The 18,597-nt window shown below is 47.5% G+C and overlaps 2 protein-coding genes across 2 annotated transcripts in view; one reads left to right on the top strand and one right to left on the bottom strand.

Annotated features, from left to right (window-relative positions):
- Positions 1-144, bottom strand: part of ATPIF1 (ATPase inhibitory factor 1) — a 1,033-nt gene extending 889 nt beyond the window's left edge. The window contains exon 1 of the mRNA XM_019547710.1: positions 20-144. Coding sequence (XP_019403255.1) covers positions 20-115 — 96 coding nt within the window. The 5' untranslated portion in view covers positions 116-144. The remainder of the gene's footprint in view (positions 1-19) is intronic.
- A 5,749-nt stretch (positions 145-5,893) lies between these two features.
- Positions 5,894-18,469, top strand: DNAJC8 (DnaJ heat shock protein family (Hsp40) member C8). Its single transcript, XM_019547709.1, has 9 exons — positions 5,894-6,001; positions 8,077-8,178; positions 9,793-9,849; positions 11,590-11,656; positions 12,384-12,478; positions 13,605-13,676; positions 14,329-14,420; positions 15,351-15,426; positions 17,673-18,469. The coding sequence occupies exons 1-9, from the start codon at positions 5,933-5,935 to the stop codon at positions 17,793-17,795; spliced, it is 753 nt and encodes a 250-aa protein (XP_019403254.1). The 5' UTR covers positions 5,894-5,932; the 3' UTR covers positions 17,796-18,469.
- Positions 18,470-18,597: the final 128 nt, after the last annotated feature.

Genomic DNA, 18,597 nt, shown 5'->3' with positions numbered 1-18,597 from the left:
CCGGCCCCCCCGCACGCACCTGGTCCGCGCCGGAGCCGGAGCCGGAGCTCCACCCGCGCTGCTGTTGCATGAGAAAGGCCCCACGCAGGCCGCCGCGCAGCACGCCCGCCGCCATCACCCCGCGCCCTTGCAACGCCGCGCCTGGCCGAGCAGCGCGCAGCCCGAAGTGACGCTCAACCGGGCCGACCAGCTCCAAGCCCGAAGGAAAGCCGCCGCCGCGCCGCGCCCCGCCCGTGGGGGGTGGGCCTACGCCACCCTATCAGGGGTTAAAGGGCGTGGCCACTCCCCGCTAGGCAAAGGGGTGGGACGCACGTTCCCCCACTCGCTGATTGGCCGCGGGCTGACTGGCAGCCCGTGAGGGGGGGCAAAGCGCTTTGTGCGCATGCGCTGTGGCCGTCTTGTCTCATTTCCCGACCCGCGCAGCGGGTTGCGAGCTAGGGAGTGCCTGGTTGTAATGCGCATGCGCGTCCCCCGTCTGGTTTTGCAGCCCTCCACTTGCACTTCTTTCGGGTCTGGGCTTTTTCCGCGGGCCGTGCTCACTAGCTCCCTCTAGGAACAACGGTTTGCATCGCTTTGTGGCTCCTCGTTCTAACCCTGCCTGCCCCACTGTTGCCCTCACCTAGGGGGGTGTTTACAAGTGCTAAGGCAACTTAAGTAAGTTGACTTAAGGTTGTGGAGCATACACATGTACAGCACCTTGAAATAGCAGCTATGTTCTGAGCAAAATCGACTTAACTAATGAGGCTCAAAAGAATATACCTCAGGGGGGTTTATGCTCTGATAAGCTACTTAAAAGTTAGGTCAACTTAACTGCTGGAAAGTTAGTATGTGTGTATGCACCATAGGGTCGCTCAGTAGATACAAATGTGAGTCAGGAAGAGGAGGGCGTGTATACAGCTGTGCTAGTTCTGCCTATTGTTAAGGTAGTTTGATACCTTCCCGCATAAGATCCTGTTTTCAGTTGCTCTCACCCTGGCCAGACATGAACTTTTGGGCTGACCTGTTTCATTTCAGAGGTTTGCCTTGGGCAGGTTTGTTTTCTTTAAGTTCCACTTAAAACAATCCAGCCATTTTGAAGAATAAAGATGAAGAAAAAATACATTGGTTTCCTGTATTAAATGAGTCTGACATTTTTGGGATTTTTGTTTTTTTTGTTTTTGTTTTTTTTTTTTAGATGATCTAGTGCCCCTACGATTTGGAGTCAGGGCTTGCAATTTGACAACTAAATGGATTTTGTGCTAGCGTTGTGCCTTTTGCTGTCCTGAAATAAAGCTACACAGCTTTGGCCAACTTACAAAGCTCTAAAAATTGCAGCTTGCATATGGTCAGGTAGAACTTGTTAGAGCAAAATGTAGATCTCCAAAAATTCTGTCTGCAGGGAGCATGCTCTGCTCGAAAGATGCAAATACTAAATAGGACTTTTACTTCCATTGCAACTGCATGGGACTTCTAATGTCAGACTTGGAGATGCTGGTGCTTCTCACGGTCTGGGGTAAGGTGGACTTGTAATCAGTGCTGGATGGATTTTTTTCAGAAAAGATGTGTGTACTGGCCTTCTACCCAGCTGAGTTGGGATTCAGACACACCACATCGATACAGGCCAGGTTCTTTGGGTAGATGTGATCTCTTTTATTAAACCAACTGAGTTGTTGGAAAAAAGGTTCTTTGCAAGCTTTCAGGCACAAACACCCTTCTTTAGGCATTGGGAGCCTGCTGTTCTGTGATCTCCAAGGAACAACAGACTTCCTTGAAGATCTCAGAACTGCAGAGACTCCCTACATCTGAAGATGGGTGATTGCACCCGAAAGCTTGCAAAGAACTTTTTCCCAATGACTCAGTTGGTCTACGCTGAAGAAACACAGACATGATCTGCAAGCACCAGTGACACGGCCTGAATTCTCAGCTGCTGGGGTTATCCCAGTGGTGCCTCTGGCCCCAGCTGCTAATTGTCCTCACCTCACCCTGCTGCTACAGCCCCTGCTGCTGCTGTCATCTGTTGGGCCACACATACCAGGCATCCCCACAATGTCCAGAGCTGGAGGAGGGCACAGAGTTCAAATCCTCCCACAATAAATTGCACAAGGACTCAAGTGAGTACTCCTCTTATGCCGAGCTGCCTCATTAAAGTAGAGTTCCTCCTTTCACCACCCTAGCACTGAAGGGGAAGGTTTTACACATGTCAGTCGGCAGACCAGTATCCGCCCCAAGTCAGGCATCCCAACATTCAAACCTGCTTTGAAAATTTAACCTTGGATAAGATGATGGAAAAATCCCTGCAACAAAGTGCAGATACAGAAGAAAAGTTTTACAAATATGAAGATCGATGGCTGAAAATTGAAGACAAATGCTGTGAAACTGAGCTTGCTTAAAAGCTCCAGCTGATACTAATACTGGGGCAGACACTGGCAAGAACTTCTTTTAAAGTATCCCAGAAGTCACAGTCTGTACCTGCCAGTCCACCTCAGAGAGCAAATCACTGCTAACATGGCTATAACTTTAAATAGAATGACACAACAGCATCACTTTCTCCACCAACAGGGTATTATAGAGTGACCTTTTCATTACATAAAACAAGTCCCCTACAGGCGATGAAGAATGTTTTTCCATTGATGACCAACGTCATTCTTTCTTTGACACAGGAACGTCAAACTCATTTGGCCCCTTAGTCTGGATCCGGATTGCAGGGCTCCAGACCCACTTTTGGCAGCAGGACAGGGCAGACAGTGGCAACGTAAATGGCCTCAGGTAGCCATGAGGGTTAATGCAGCTGCTGCTTGCCAACCTCCACAGAAATACATACCCCAGAATTTGGCAGCAGGCCCTGCCCCTAAATTCCTGGCCTCTACAGGAGCCCTGCAGGCCATGTGTTTAACACACCTGTTCTATCAGAAAGAAGCAGACAGGTCAAGGTGGCTGAATAGGAATCAATGGAGGATGCGAGGCATACACAGAAGCATATCTTAATGCAGGGGTGTCAGACTCACCCAGGGCCTCAGGCTGGATCTAGACTGTTGGGCTCCTTGGAGGCTGGAACCAGCCTGAGACACGAGGGTGGCTAATGCAGCAGCAGTTGCAAGGAGTCTGGCGGTGGTGGCTGCTCTGCATGTGGCAGCATCTGGTCTGTCGTGCAGACTGGGAGTGCTGTGGCAGTGAGCCAAGCTTACCACCGACAGCCAAGGCAGTGAAGCCAAAGGGCCACAAATTTGGTGGCAGACCATGTCCCCAATTTCTGGTGGCCCAGTGGTAGCCTGGTGTGCCAGGCAGAGAGGCTTAGCTGGCTGTATCTGGCCCATGGGCTATATGTTTGACACCTCTGTTTTAATGCAGTTGCAGTTCTCAAAGCAGGTATTGATTTTGCCCAGCCCCTTCTAGTTGCTGCTCCAGATAGAGGATGGCAACATACTACTGCCATTGGTTCCTGAATACAAGTAGCAAAAATCTTTTTAGTGCATTTCTGTAGTTCCCATCTTGGCTCCATGAATTGTTTCCCTAAGGGGAACAGTAGCATCCCTTTATCAGTCTGAGCTGACATTCAAGTCAGTAGGCATTAGGAAGTAGGCTGCCTGCTAGGAACTGAAAGCCACATTACAGATCAGTTGCCAAGAATCCTCTGGCTTTCTGACTGCTTGTGGGCACAAATGATACCACTACTCATCTATCTGAGCAGGCCAAAAGGAACAGCGGGGCTGCGAAATGGAGGGTGAAGGAACTGAGCTTGAAGAGATGTTCTTTTCACTTCTTGCAGTCAAGGCCAGAAGTGAAGACAAACAGGTGCTTCTTGTGGGTGAATGCACAGCTGTGCAAATGGTTTTACTGACAGGGCTTTAGCTTTCCTGAGCACGAGGTGATCTTAAAGACTGTTGTGTCAAGATGAAGAAGGGGTGGGAGATGTTGGTCTCAGACTTGCTTACCTAGTAAGGCAGTCTTTAAACCAATTCAATGAAAACTGGTGACAAGCCTACAAATAAATATAAACCTAAGGCCTAAGAACGGAAATCATATGCACAATCATAAGCATCAGGAGAGCAATCCGTGTGACACTTAGATCTATTTAGAAACTTAGATTGTCAGGGAGTCCTGAACACCCCTCCCCACATTTTGCTGTGCTGGGTGTGTCACTATATTCCTCCTCTCACATACTCTGATCCCAGAAGCAGTTCAGTCTGAATCAGAGATTAGTGTGTGTGGAAAGCAGGTTGAGAGACAGTTTCAAGGGAGTTGAGATGCACAGGATAGAGTTGAGCTGCACAGGTCAGTGATTGCACCCAATGCTATTAAGGTGACCCTAGGTTAAGAACAATATTCACAAGTCATGACTCTGCTCCCTACTCAAGTTGGCCAAGTTATCTCAGAGGAACGGGTGGGAACATGGAAATTTGAACCTGAACCAAACAAAGCTTTCCCACACAAAGGCAGAGGAGTGAGAGCCAGAAAGTGCCTTGAGCTGTAAGGACAGATCCAGAGGACCCTGAAACCTGACCACCAGGTAGTGAGTAGGCCTGTGTATCCTCTGCTGGATGTTGCTGCTTTTGGAGATGTTGCCTGGTTGCTAAGATCCCCATAAACCTGTGTCTTGTTCAGAGGAACTTGCTTTGTCTTGTCTTCTCCAGATGAAATAAAAGCCCCTAGCACTGGCAATGCATAGGTGGTGCACGTGGGTGCATGTGCACCCCCTGCAAAAAGCAGTGTTGGCAGTGCCTGCAGACAGTCACTGCTCACCCCCCCCCCGCTGCCAGTGTCTGGGAGGTCCGCGATCGCCGCTGGCGGCTGCCGATGTTGCTGGCAGCGTCTGTGGGTGGTTGCCGACCATTGGTCAGCGCTCACCACCCCGCTGCCGACAGCGCTGCAGCTGCCTGCAGGAGCTCCCCACTTGCCGCCGCCATGCTCCTGCTGCCGACAGCACCACAGGGACGCACGGTGTTCATGGCCCCTAGAGCTTCTCAGCCTCTGGTGGGCTCAGCTCAAGCGTAGTCCTATGTTTACCTGCCAAGGTGATGCCTGTGGTGGTTTCCTAGTCACACCTGGGGAAGACCACTTTCCTGGCACAGTGATAGCACCTGCCAAGGTAACGTCCCACTTAGCTGTTGGAGTGGGACTGTCTTGGCTTTACACCCATTTATGGAAAGGGGAGACTCCTCCTTAGCTTGCTCCTGGGGCCTACAGCTAAAGGCAAACGAAACTGGGGGGCATCTGAACCCCAAGCCTCCGGGCTTGGGCCTGCAAGTAGGATGCCTGCCAAAGGATTTGGAAACATCTGAAACCCCAGATGGGGGTGGAGGATGTTTGCTGGTAGTAGGGCCACTTTTGGCACTGGACTGTCTCACGGATTTGGAATTTGATTTGGCCACTGATTTAAAGACTCATAGATCCTTAGGGCAGGAAGGCACCTCGCCAGATCATCGGATCCAAGCCCCCTGCACTAGGCAGGAATGACAGTGAGGGTCAGGTGACCCCAGCAAGGCGACCGTCCAGTTTCCCCAGCAGGGTTTGCCGCTCTTTACCCCTTAAACTGCCAAAGTCACCCCTGGAGAAGCTGAAAACGGGCCTTGGCTCCACTAGAGGTGTGGCTCGTACTCGCGGACGAGTTCCCTGAATGAAATGGTAACAGCATTCTGTCACTGGTGAGGCCCTGCGTCGCTCGGGTTTTGCCGAGGTGCTTCTGTAAACCAGGTTTGGAACAAAATTTAATCAAATGACATTAAAATAAATAACAAATAAAAGCCCGAGATCTGACTGGGCGGGACACCGCGCACGAGCCACACGACCCCGAAACCCCTCCGGCTCCTGCTCACCTGCCGAAGTCCCGGAGCAGGGCGGAAAAAGCAGCGGCCAGGGGGCGGGGCTCTGTGACGCTCGTCACATGACGCGCCGCCACAGGGGCGGGGCCCTGGGGGTCACGTGGGGAGGACGCCCGCGTCACGTGGTGCGAGCAATGGCGGCTCCGGCGGAGCGTGGGGCGGGGGTCGCTGCCGAGGACGCGTTTCTCACCTTCTACACCGAGGTAGCGGCGCGGCGCGGGGTCGGGAAGGCGGCGGGGCCGGGCCGTGCGCTGAGAGCCGCGGGGAACGGTTCTGAGCAAGCTCCGCGCCTTCCCCTGCTGCTCCGGTCCGGGCCCGGGGTCGACGGGCCTGTGCTGCAACCCCCGCTCGTGACAGCAGCGGGGTTTTGAGGGGGATCCAGAAAAACACACAACACGGGTTGGTGCCGTGGTGGTGGCGGGGTGATCGGCTGCCGTGCGGGGGGACTCGAGAGGCCTGTTCAGCTCGGAAGGGGGGGACCCGATAAGGATTTACGCAATACTAAATGGCAAACGGGTGGAGACTTATTATTGGCTCTCTCCCAAGTTGAGAACTAGGGGTCCGAGGAGGGAACGAGTAGGTGGTGAGGTAGTTTTTTGTTGCCTGGCGCCTGTCATCCAGGCGTGAAGCGCATTGTCACCAAATGTGGTGGCAGCTGACATTTCATCCGGGCTCACGGAAGAGCAGACGCAGCCTTGGAGGAAAGGGGCATCGGTGACTGCTGAGTTGGGGAACGAGGGGCCAGCCTCTGAAGCAGACCTTCCCTGGGCCTTGGATGCTGGAAGCTGCGATAGTTCAGACGGTGGCTGCCATGTCAAGGGGCTGTACATGCGTACGCTGTGACATGGCTTAAGCCGATGTAGTTAAGTCGCCTTACTTGAAGTTGCTTTAGTACGTGTGCGGACCCTAGGTGAGTGAGAGCGGAGCAGCGGGGAAAAGCTGGGGTCAGACCCAGCTTACTCTCCTGTTCAGCATCTATAGCATGACAGGAGACTGGGCAAGATGGTTCTGTGGTCTGACAGTAAATGGCAGTTTCTTTGGGGACCTCACAGTAAGCTAGACAGTTTCAGAGGTGGGATTTTTTTCCTCCTTTATCTTAAGGTGACCCCCCCCCAATCCCACTGCATGTTGCAAGTAGGTACGGTTCACATGGAGCATTTTAAGCCACAACATACAGCCATAATTGTACTTTTCATATGGCTCTTCTCTCCTACCATAACCTAAATAGGCATCTCATGCACTGAAAAAGATTTCATGCGTGACCCTGCAAGCACTGCGTGTTGAATTTGTTGTTCCACTCCTCTGCTTAGCCGAATCTTGGAAATCTGGCATCCCGCTAATGCTTAAGGGGGTTTTCTTCCCTTCTTCCTCATTCTTTTATGTGACACTTGCACCTTTTCAGCAGAGTCAGGCCAATAGAAGTATGAAATGGAACGATTACTTCAGGTTAACTTAATCTTCCGGGGAAGGAAAGTCAGCTAAACTGAAAATCGCTCAACCCAAAATATCTGCACAGGAACTTGCAGCAGTTTTACTAAATCTGTTTAAAATATCCCTGTTAAACCTGCATAGGTCTGTAAGGACCTAAAGCCTGAGAGAGTTTATGCAGATTAGAGAGTGCAGAAGGCAGTACTGGTGGGACACCCAAGAATTGGGTGCAGTGTGGAGGATGGCACCTCTCCTTAATGGGAAGCCACAGACAGAAGCAAAAGCAGTTTCTGAACTCCTATAGTGGAAAGGCAACAGGGATGGTAAGAGCAAGTGCTATATAGCAGTGGTTCTCAACCATTTTTGTACGAGGATCCATTTGTAACCATCGATGGACAGTCCCAGCCCAGTACCCCTCTGTCGAACCCCCTGCCCCAGGCCTCAGCCCCCAGTGTGAGGTGTGGGGCGTGGAGGGCCCCAAGCAGCCCCTGGCAGGCTAGAACTCTGCCAGCCTGCAAGGGAAAAGCCATGGTTTCCCACTTTTTTTTTTTTCTACTTTAAAGGAGAATCCATTTTTAAAGTTTGTTGATGACCCTTTCATATATTCTTACAGCCCACTTTTGGGTCATGACCCACAGGTTGAGAAATGCTGTTGTGCAACATCAAAGTGTAAAAGGATGACAAATGAGTCTAGCTAATTCTTATATAAGGAAATGTCCCCACTGAATTGATGGCGACAGGCCTGAGTTGGGGTCGGGTGTCTCTTCTACCTCTCAGCAAAGCCCCCTGTCATGGTCACTACACAAAAGTATAATTCATTATGCTGTAATAACTTTGTCCCTCTCTCCAGGTGAAGCAGATCGAAAAGCGAGACTCTGTTTTAACATCAAAAAACCAGATTGATAGGCTGACCCGTCCTGGATCCTCTTATTTCAACCTCAACCCTTTTGAAGTAAGTCTGAGCACTCTTCCTCTTCTCTGACTTTCTCCTACTCAAGGAGCTTCCTATGTCTGTTGGCTGTCTACTTGTTGAAAAATTCATTCAGTGTAGACCCTGATTGCAAGGGCAAGGATGTGTCATTATGTTCCATGCACTCTCATTGGGAGCTAGCCTCTTAGTAGATTTCACTCATATTATGGCACTGACAGACTTGGCAGATTTGCCTCTAATTTTAACAGAATATTGCTTTTGTCACTATTTACTGCTTGTGCATTTTATTTTGGATATCTGAAATAAAAGCAAGGCTCAGTAATCAGTTTTACTTTAGCATGAAGTTACATAAATTTGCAAAGAAGGAAATGCATTCAAGTTTCCGTATATGTGATGTTTTAAATGATCGCTGACTGATGTATACATAGGTGAGAGTCCTGTTTTGATCTAATGCACCATGCACATGCTGTGTAACAAAGTCCTGAAAGAGAATTGTACTTGCAATGCAAACATTAGCCTGGTTTTTCTTCTTAGCCAGCCCTTCTTAGGACCTGTCTTTCACCTTCTAGTTTTCTCTGGCTTCAGATTCTCAGGTTTATGTTCTGAGAAGCAAAAGAGGCCTCCTTGCACTGTTTGCCAGGGTGATCTGCAGCATAGTCCTGTGGAAAGTCCTAACACTTGATTGGAAAGTAGATCAGTTGTTCAGAAAATTGCATGAAACCTTATCAGTACATTGGGTTTGTTCTTTGGAGTTGTTGATTTTGTGCCCCTCGTAACAGTGTTGATGATGTGAGAAGAACTGCAGATTACTTGTAATCTGGTAGAACCAGCATGCTTCCTCTGTGGGTCCCAACCAGGATGGCAGGACTAGAGCAGGGAGGTACATGTAGATCTTCCAGGTTCCAAGCTAGCATCTTTACAATGGGGCCAGACTTGCTCCTTTCTCATTGAAGGGAGTCAATAAGCAGTGTTTTTTTGTTTTTGTTTTTTTGTACCTATTCCCCTGTGCCATCTGCATCCTTCAGAATTGTGCTAATGCTGCATCTCCCTATTTCTTCTATTTGGTAGGTGGGAGCATTACTAAATTCCCTTGCATATCAAGGGGATGCTTTCTTTGCTAGATCTCCAGTCCTCAAGCCATTGGACTAGCACAAAGGAACTAAACAGTAAAACTTTCCAGTTTGTCTTTGCTTAAAAGAGAGAGAGTTTAAACAGAAGCATTAAGCGTAATAGTAGAGCAAACTAGATCAATGGTTAGATTAATCAGTCCTAAGATGGGTATAATACTCACGATAGAAAATTAATCTGCAAGTATTTCTCCACATTTAGCAGCATTCACTGTTTCAACCAAGTTGAGCTCTGTTGCAAGACTATGAGATAAAGGTGCTTTTATGCTACTATTTGTATAGCTAAGCGGGCTCAGCTGGAGCCTAGAATGGTCCCTAGTATTGACTAGACTAGAGCTCCCTAGAATAGCATGCACCACCCCCAGCTGAGACTTATAGTGGAGAAACTGGTCAGGATTTAGTGGCTTTGTCTCTACTCGTATGCCAGTGAAAGAGACATTATAGGCTAGGCTGCAGGGAACCTAAAAAACAGGCCTCTCATGAAACCTGTTGCTGTGGGCTCTTCTAGGTCCTGCAGATGGATCCTGAGGCCACAGAAGAAGAAATAAAGAAGAGGTTCCGGCAGGTATGTAACTCTTGTTGGGCTCGCAGCTGAACTCCTCACTGAGAAGCCAGGCATGATCTTATTCCTAAGGAAGCTTATTCTGAATTGACTGAACTTTTGAGTATCTGAAAGTTGTCAATGCCTGTGTGCAGTAAATTTTTGCAAATACATAACAGCTAGAGCTGATAGTCAGGGGGCATTGTAGCAGTAGAACTAGGATAGAGAACAGGACCAGAATTCACAGTCATTTTGAGAAAAAGACAAAATGGCTTAAAAATTAACACAATGAAATTGAGTAAAGAAAAATGCAGAGTACTGTGCTTAAAAGGGAGAAATCAAATGTACAAATACGTGGGAGATAAGTGACGAGGCAGTGGACCAGGCAGAATTTTGGGATTATTGTGGGCCACAGACTGACTGAGTCAGCAACATGATGCTGCTGAAAAATGTACAGTTCTCATTCTGAGACTCTTAACAGAAATGTTCTATGTAAGACCTTGGAGAGTTATTCCACTTTCCTAGATGCTGGTGAGGCTTCAACTGGAATAGTGTCCCATTTATGGCACTACACTTCCAGGAACATGTAGACAAGCTAGAGGAAAATGACAAGTAAAGAGTTGGGGGTGCGAAGCATAAGTTTTCAGATACATAAAAGATTGTTATAAAGATGAAAGTGATAGATTGATTTGATATCCCATGCAAGGATGCATGCATCTGATGAAGTAAGCTGTTGTTTACAAAAGCTTATACATCTCTGAATTAGTTGATCTGTAATGGGGGTGGGCAACTGTTTGGGCTGGAGAGCCATTTAGGGAGTTTTGGTGAGATGTTGCAGGGCGGGTCAGAACCCTTTCCTCACCCCCGGTCTGCAGCAGCTCACCAAAGCTACCTAGGTTGTATATTACTAGACCTGGGAGCGGATTGAACTGCCTCAGGCCCCAGCCCTGTGCTGTCACCTCTTCACAGAGACTGGCTCGGCCTGGGATCCCCGTGGGCAGGGCAAACTTGGTTGGGCAGATGGGATGGGACTGTGGGCGGGCAGAGAGCAGTGTCTGGGAGCAGGATAGGTGGGCAGGGCTGGGACTGGGATATTGGAGCGGTGACAGTCTGGTGGTGGGTCAGAGCTGTGATCTACTTCCCACTAGCCCCTGCCTGCAGACCTGGCATCCATTGCAGGGATGTACAAGCAGCGGGATCATGGCTCTACCCCAGGCCACGATCTGCTCCCCTGCCCATCTGTTTTGCTCCCAGATGCCACTCCCCACCCACCTGTGGCCCCACCCCATCCACCCGACTGAGTCTGCCTTGCCTGTCCTGGCCTGTCTCCATGAAGACCCTGCCTGCCCACTCTCACTAGCGCCCCCAGTGGTGGGTGTGGGGCAGACGGGCCAGGGTGCCTGGACAATAAGGCTGAGCTTGGTGGCAGCAACACTAGTGACAGCAACTGGAAGGGAGCTGCTGCTGCTGGGGCTGCCAGAAAGTGGAGTCCAGCTGCCATACCGCCCCAGCCTTGCTGCATACCTGGGGGTGGTGGGACCCACTGCTTGTGCCAGAGCTCATGCTGCCCCCATGCCTGCACCAGGCAGGGCTAAGGGATCTGCCGTGAGGCAGATAAAATCCTTTTGCAGCCTGCAAGCACCCCTGGTCTATAAAGTGCAACTCTGCCCTGCCCTCTGCCTAATTTCAGACTAACATTGCTAGTACTCCATATACACAGTCCATATAAAATTGATTTTGGTCTAATGGCATGTTTTCTTGTAGTTATCTATATTGGTACATCCTGACAAAAATCAAGATGATTCTGAAAGAGCCCAGAAAGCCTTTGAAGGTAAGGTTGCTGCCAGCATTGTATAGAAAACTGTATGTGGCCATATTGTACTCATGTTTTAGTACAGTACTAAAGCGCTTAGCTGGTTTTTCTGTTGCATAAAGTCAGAAGACTGTTCTCTTCCTTGGATGGTAAGGAACCCCAGAAGGCAGAAGGGGGGTTAAATGGAGGTCTTAGAAGGGAGGGAGACATAACTCTGCTTGCTAATTGCTGCTCTAGAAGAAGATATCCTCTAGGTGGTAGTAATAGCTTTGCTACAATCTAAGAAAGGGCGAGTTTGTTCATAGGTCAGCCCTAGGGGACAATCTTTAATTTATTACACTCTATGAACTGTTGGTTGGGCAGAAAATACCAGTGTTGAGTGGTTTTTAGCCCTGTTCTCTACATGGAAGTTAGTAGGAGACATGCCGCTTAAAACTGCCTTATACTGTGAAATCCAATCACTTGTTGGGAATTACAAATTTATTAATCCCCGAAGGAGGTCTGTGGATGATTTCTATCATAAGAATCTACCAGCATTTCAGCTGACTTCAGGTTGTGACTGATTTATGTGATCTGTAAAGGAAAATAAATTGACATGTTCCCTTGTATTAATAGCTCTGGTTTATGCACCTGATGGCATGAGAAGGGGATTGGATTGGATTCTGCCAGCAAAGAATCTTTATGGATATGTAGTGTCTTATGAATGTGTTTGCAGATTTGCTTAACATCAACCTTGTTTTGCTAGCCGTGGACAAAGCATACAAGTTACTACTGGATGGAGAGCAAAAGAAGAGGGCCTTGGATGTGATACAGGCAGGAAAAGAATATGTGGAACATACTGTAAGTACTCCCTGCCTGTAAAGCCAGCAGTGGGGAAAGAGTGGGGTAGTGACCTTATTTGATGCTCTGGGATTTGTTGCTGTTTACTTGTATAACACTGTGGATGCATAAGACATCAGAGTGACTGAGCTGTGCACACTCCAGACAGAATTATGCCTCGAGCCATAGTTCAGCTGCGTGCACAAAACTAAGCTTTATTCAAACAGAAGTTGTTGGGACCAATATGGGATAGCTGAGTGAAATGTGACGGCCCGTGATCAGGGTCAGGCCACATGATCTGAACTTAAAATTTTTGAAACTATGAATGATTGATACGGATTACATTTGGAGAACAGCTGGTGGTGAGAGAATAACATGTTGTGGGACCCATGGGTTTAGGGAAAATGTCCTGGAAGGTAAAGAAGGATGCTGGAAGCTTGATTTACACTCAGTCGTACAGGTCATGTAACATACAAATAGCTTGGAAAACAGGCTAAGAGGAAACTCTGAGGCCTTAAATCAGTAGTTCTCAGACTTTTTTGGGTTCTATAACCCTTTTTAGGTTTGTTATACTGTTGTGTACCCATATGGTTTTGTTTCAGGGACAGTTGCAGTGTATCATCTTCAGCAACCAAAGAACTATCATAGAGTTGTTTATTTTTTTTCCATCTTTTTCTTCCATTTAATTTCCTTTTCCTTTTTCTGCTTTCCCATCCCTTCCTCTCTCATTCTCTTGAAGTTCATCACAGGAGTATGCATTCCCTAGTTGGAGGAACAGTGTGTCCTTTGGTTTAGCACAGCATTTGCCTGCTGGCTGGTGTAACCAGCTTCTCAGTAGAATGAGGAAAAAGCAAACTTCTTAGTGCTGCAGATGAGGCATATTAAGGGTGAATAAAAACAACGGGACTGTTGAACAGTGGCCCTTTAAATAAATGGGGTTCACTTATGTGTGCATGTCTGTAGGCTGAGAGCTGCAAGATTTTAGATAAAATGCAAATCCAGGATAAAGTCTGACTGTCACTCTGAGGACACCCCCCCCGCTCGTGATATGTGCATATGAGGGCTGCTGACTCAGTTGGACTGTAAGAAGGAACCCCAGTGAGATGCCTGGGGAGTCTGCTTTTTACCTTAGCATAATCTTCCTTAGGTAAAAGAAAAAAAGAAGCAGTTGAAGAAGGAAGGCAAACCCACCGACGTAGAAGAGGATGATCCAGAAATAGTAAGTTGCATGAGAGCAAATATTTTTGGTTCTGTTCAAGGAGTCTGAACATCCAAGACTGGGCATTGCAGGGTCATATTCCAAGGACTCTTGACAGTAAAACTGTCACCTGGCAGTTGCATGCAAGCCCTGATACTGAGCTTAGATGATCTTAACTCTGGTTTGGAAGAAAATGCTGGGGGAAGGTACTTTGTGGAACAGTGCCATCTCCCCTCATACTCTTTCTTCTGTTTGCATTTTTACTTTTCTCACCAGCTGAAATGTGAAAGCGGTACTTGCTTCTGAATTCCAGAATATAATGCTGGAATTGGAGCTGGAGCAAAGAGTTTTTATACAGCAACATACTGCTCATCTTGCTCTGCAGGTGCTCATGACGGCCATCCTGAGAACAGGGTAATTGTGCCCCCAATACAAGAAGGTTGGACTAGCCTCCTTGCATGTTGAGTCCTGCAGAGTTCTTTGGAAATGCATGAACTCTGAGTCCTGTGAGTTGGACTTTCCTGCAACACTGTGTTATTCATGCCCCTTACTATGGGTCTCAGATGAAGCTTCTTTCTTATCTAGCACACAGGGCTATTAAACCAGCAAAGCTTAAGGCCCAGTGCAAAACAGATGCTGCAAAGTGCATTACCACTTGTTCTGTTTCTTACAGTTCAAACAAGCTGTGTATAAACAGACGATGAAGCTCTTTGCTGAACTTGAAATTAAAAGGAAAGAGAGAGAAGCTAAAGAAATGCATGAAAGGTATGAGCAGCATTGGCACTGTCTGTATGTAAATGAGGCTTTGTCATGTGTGTTCAGGAGGAAATTAAGACTATGGACAAATATAATTTTAAAACATTCAAAAAGGAAAGAAGAACTAGTTGCTCAGGAGTGGAACGGTTACAAGTACAGCGGTTATGTGGTCACTTACAGGAGTGGACAGATGTAACAGTTCTATTAAGAGGCTTAGTTCTTTAATTTAAAATATTATTGTATTATGGATTCTGGCACTTCCTAAAGAAGTCACTCACAAGAACAATTCAGTGGGAGCACATGCTAGCAGTACTAGCAGTAAGCAAAATGTTACGTTTCCTAATGTTAAATATGTTGCTGATTTTGTATTTGGTGACTTTCATGACCTGATGGTTCACTTTGGTATTTTGCATGATTATAGTGCAACTTTCCCAGCTGGTGGGCACTAATATCAGTCAGGGGGCTGCAAGGTATTAAAGTTTGCTGCAGTCAAGAGCACCCTCCCTAGTTAAGTGGTCCATGAAAGGGTGACAGACTATCTCAGCGAGTAGGTAGGGGTATAATTGTTGTCATTGGTATGCTTACAAAAAAAAGGTGGAATGGCTGTGAAATATTTGACTTTCAAGAAGGGTTGCAAAGATGAAACTTGGGAACCACTGACCCGGTAGTACACATTCTGTCATCAGTGATTGTGTCATCTTGTGTTCTTAATGCTCTCCTTATCTGGGTTGTTTGAAACTAATTCTTGTATCAGAAATGTCTTATACTCCATGTTCTCTTGCTTCCTGGCTTAAAGTGTATATTTCTTTCATTCTTTTTCAAAAGTACTTACCTTCCCTGCCTAATCAGAGTGGATTCATGAGAAGTTTGTGGGCGGGTTGTGTATTTCTTTAAAGTATGGACCGACAAGCATGTACTTCTTTATTGCCTCCCTCCCAGGAAGCGGCAGAGAGAGGAAGAAATTGAAGCCCAAGAGAAAGCCAAACGAGAGCGAGAGTGGCAGAAGAACTTTGAGGTACTCTGCAGCACAGCCAGTTGCTATCTTCAGTAAAGGCATCTCAGCAGCTCTGGGCTTGGCTACAGAGGATGCATCTGGAAAACAGAGCAAGTCTTGTCCTGTCCAATAATGGCACAAGGCAGTTTAACTAGGCAGAAAGCATAGTGAAGGATCCTACAGGAACCTGAGTTTTACATAATCCAGGGAGAGGAACACTGTTCTTGTGTGTTATCAAGGCTGCAGGGATCTCTTGCATACAAAGGAAAGCTTTTGATCTGTGTCCCTTTCATGAGGAGATGTCTGTAGTGAGGTGCTGTATATCTCGCCCCTCTGACAGCTTTATATCTACACTCAGCCAGGAGACTGAATTGCCCCTGAGCTTGAGTAACTGGTGTGTTTGTTTGGCCTGTGGAATACATTGGTGAGACTCAGTCTAGTTCTTCGTGGATGGGTGCTTGTATCTAAGAAGCGTGGATCTTGGCTGAGTACTATAAACGTGCAGAGATAAGTCAGGATGGCAGGCATATCTGTAGGGGTTTTGTATATGGTGCTGTTCATGCTGCACCTGTACTCTCGGTAAACATATTGGACTTGAAATTCACTTAAATTTTATCAGTTCCATCCTAGCATCTAGGAGGCTGACCCACAGACTATTGTGCTAGGTGCTTTACAAACTCAGAACAGAAGCTCCACAGAGCTTCAGTGTAAGATGAGAGATGGTGAGGAGCTACAGACAAGACAGAAGCACAAGGAAGCAGTGAGAACGTTGTCCAAGATAACAGTTGTAGCACAGGAACAGCCAAACTGTTGTGAGGTTTTTGTAGGTATCTTGGCAAAGGAGTTCTGAGGGGGCCAAAAAGGAGCATGCGGATGTTTACAGGGAGCTTCTCCCAAGTGTGGGGCAAAACACAAAGGTGCTTGTTTGGAGATTAAAAGTGGGCAAGGAAGATGGGGATCGTGGGAAGCTATCATGGCTGCTGGTGGTGCAGCTCTGAAATGCATGCTCTGTGTCTTTGTCTCTGGGCAAGGGAACCCGTGCATTTGGAACTGGTTCTCCTCCCTTGCCCATTCGCCTCATAGTCTGTGTGAAGAGCTTGTTCTCTAAGCTAAGTAGGTTTAAATTTGTGCCCTAAAAATATACTATCTTTAAGTGGAAGAGGCCTATATACACTGGAGTACTTGCCCCTCAGCTGGAAAGAGAGGGTTAGAAGCAAAATAACATGTGGATTCTTGGTTTGATAGTAGGCATGTGCCTACTATTGTGTTTATAGTTCAGATCCATATGGAGTAGATACATGTGCGGGGGGGAGGTTGGGGGTGTTATTCCTTGGAGAAAATGTTTTTCCAGGTCTTCATGCCAGAAGAAATATTTTTGCTTTAAAGGAATTGAAACCTGGAAAGTTGAAACCAGTCCATCCCGCTTGTTCCCCAGACTCGCATTGGTATACAGACATAAAAGACAGTTTGTAGACTGCTGTTTCTCCTCTTGCCTCTTTAGCCTTATTATGGTTTCCTGTTGCCTCACCAAAACTTGACCCCATTTCCCAGTCATCATCACTTGATCTCAGTTGCACACTGGCCTGTATGTTTTTGCCACCATTCCTCATAGGACGTAGCCTAAAGCTGTACTCGCCAGTTTGGCCAGATGATGTCCAAAGATGTTCTTCCCTGTTGCATTATATCCGTGGTCTCCAACCTTTTTAAGTAGGAGATCACCTTTGGCATTTAAAAGCAACCCAAGATGTACCATGTGCTGCTGCCAACCCCCACCCCCAGCAGGTAAGTTGCAGGGGTGCGGGGGCAGATCGAGGCAGAGGGAGAAAAAATTATTTGGGGGTGCACCTCCCCAGCAGGTAAGTCCCACCTGGCTGGGACCCCACTCAGTTTACCCCTGCTCCTGCCTCTGGCAGTGTCCCTCACCACAGGGGCCTCGATCTAGCCCCCGTCCCTTCCCTCCTTTACCCCCATGGACTGACCTGCTGGGCTGGGGTGCGTGTATACACGCAGGCACTCAGTCCCCCATCCCGGCTTCTGATAGACTTCAAGAGGCTCCGAGATCTACTGGTGGATTGAGATCCACTCGTTGGTGACCACTGCATTAGATGGATGCTATCCCTCCGCATTCCATCTGCTCTCTTTTTCTGGCACCTACTTGGGGGTGCCATCTGCTGGGTGAGAGGTTGCCGGCTGTCAGAGTTGGTGGAACATGACCTTCTCTGTCAGTCTTGTCTTGTGTTAACATGTTCTTCCCGTATCTTGCTCAGGAGAGTCGAGACGGGCGTGTGGATAGCTGGAGAAACTTCCAGGCAAATACAAAAGGGAAGAAAGAAAAGAAAAACAGGACCTTCCTGAGGCCTCCCAAAGTAAAAATGGAGCAGCGTGAATGAGCCCAGCAGCAGCTCTGCACAAGCAAGTCCCCTCAGCCTCCCTGCTTTTAAGGACTCATTGTCACCTAGGATAATATTTGCTTTTCAGTAGATGGTTTTGTTTTTCAAGTACAATTGAATATTGGTCCAGTATTTTTTGTACTTTGTACATTTGAACTAGGGCCACGGTATGAACTCTGTCAAGAACCAACTGATCATAGAACGATTGGATTAAGAGGGTCCTGCCATTATTGCTGTCCTGTTTGTTTTCAGCCCTGTAATTCAGTGTTTTGTACTTCACAGAGATTGTGCTGTTTCTCCATCTTCACATACAGTTTGTGAGAGTCTGATAGAACAGCATGTCTGAAATGGCACTGGTGCCTCTTCAAGCCTCCTCCAGCTTTGGGAAGATCTGTTACCAGCTGTGGGGTCCGTTTCCAGACTGAGGTGGGTGGGGAGGCTCAAACCTGACTTGGAGATGTGCAGTTCAACCTCCTGCAGTTCCCCACCCAAATGCATGGTGCTGAAAGACTTGCCCTTTGACTCCCAAACTAAAATCCTGGCTCTCCAGCTTGGAGTTCTGTTAATCTTAGTTTTTCCTTTACAGGAGGTGACTAGCTCATCTATCTTCTCCCTTGTTTAATAGTTAGTAGCAATGTTCTGTATGTAAAATAAATTTTTACCCAAATTATTAATTCTTGCTTAGATTTATTTAAATATGTGACTTTGAGGGAGTTAGGATGATCATCAGCCTTTCCTTTGTGGCTTCTGTAGTCAGCACCAGCCTGAAAGCTGTCTTTAAATCATCGTTTGAAAAACTCTT

The sequence above is a fragment of the Crocodylus porosus genome, unplaced genomic scaffold (assembly GCF_001723895.1).
Source record: "Crocodylus porosus isolate Cpor-Errol unplaced genomic scaffold, CroPor_comp1, whole genome shotgun sequence".
Classification (NCBI taxonomy): Eukaryota; Metazoa; Chordata; order Crocodylia; family Crocodylidae; genus Crocodylus; species Crocodylus porosus.
Note: the sequence above shows the minus strand (reverse complement) of the source record. Positions and strands in the feature narration are given on the sequence as shown.

Excerpts from the sequence above, each read along its gene's own strand:
- DNAJC8 (XM_019547709.1), top strand. The coding sequence starts at position 5,933 with ATGGCGGCTCCGGCGGAGCGTGGGGCGGGGGTCGCTGCCGAGGACGCG. Across the intron at positions 8,179-9,792 it reads TCAACCTCAACCCTTTTGAA|GTCCTGCAGATGGATCCTGA; the intron begins GTAAGTCTGAGC and ends GGGCTCTTCTAG. Across the intron at positions 9,850-11,589 it reads TAAAGAAGAGGTTCCGGCAG|TTATCTATATTGGTACATCC; the intron begins GTATGTAACTCT and ends GTTTTCTTGTAG.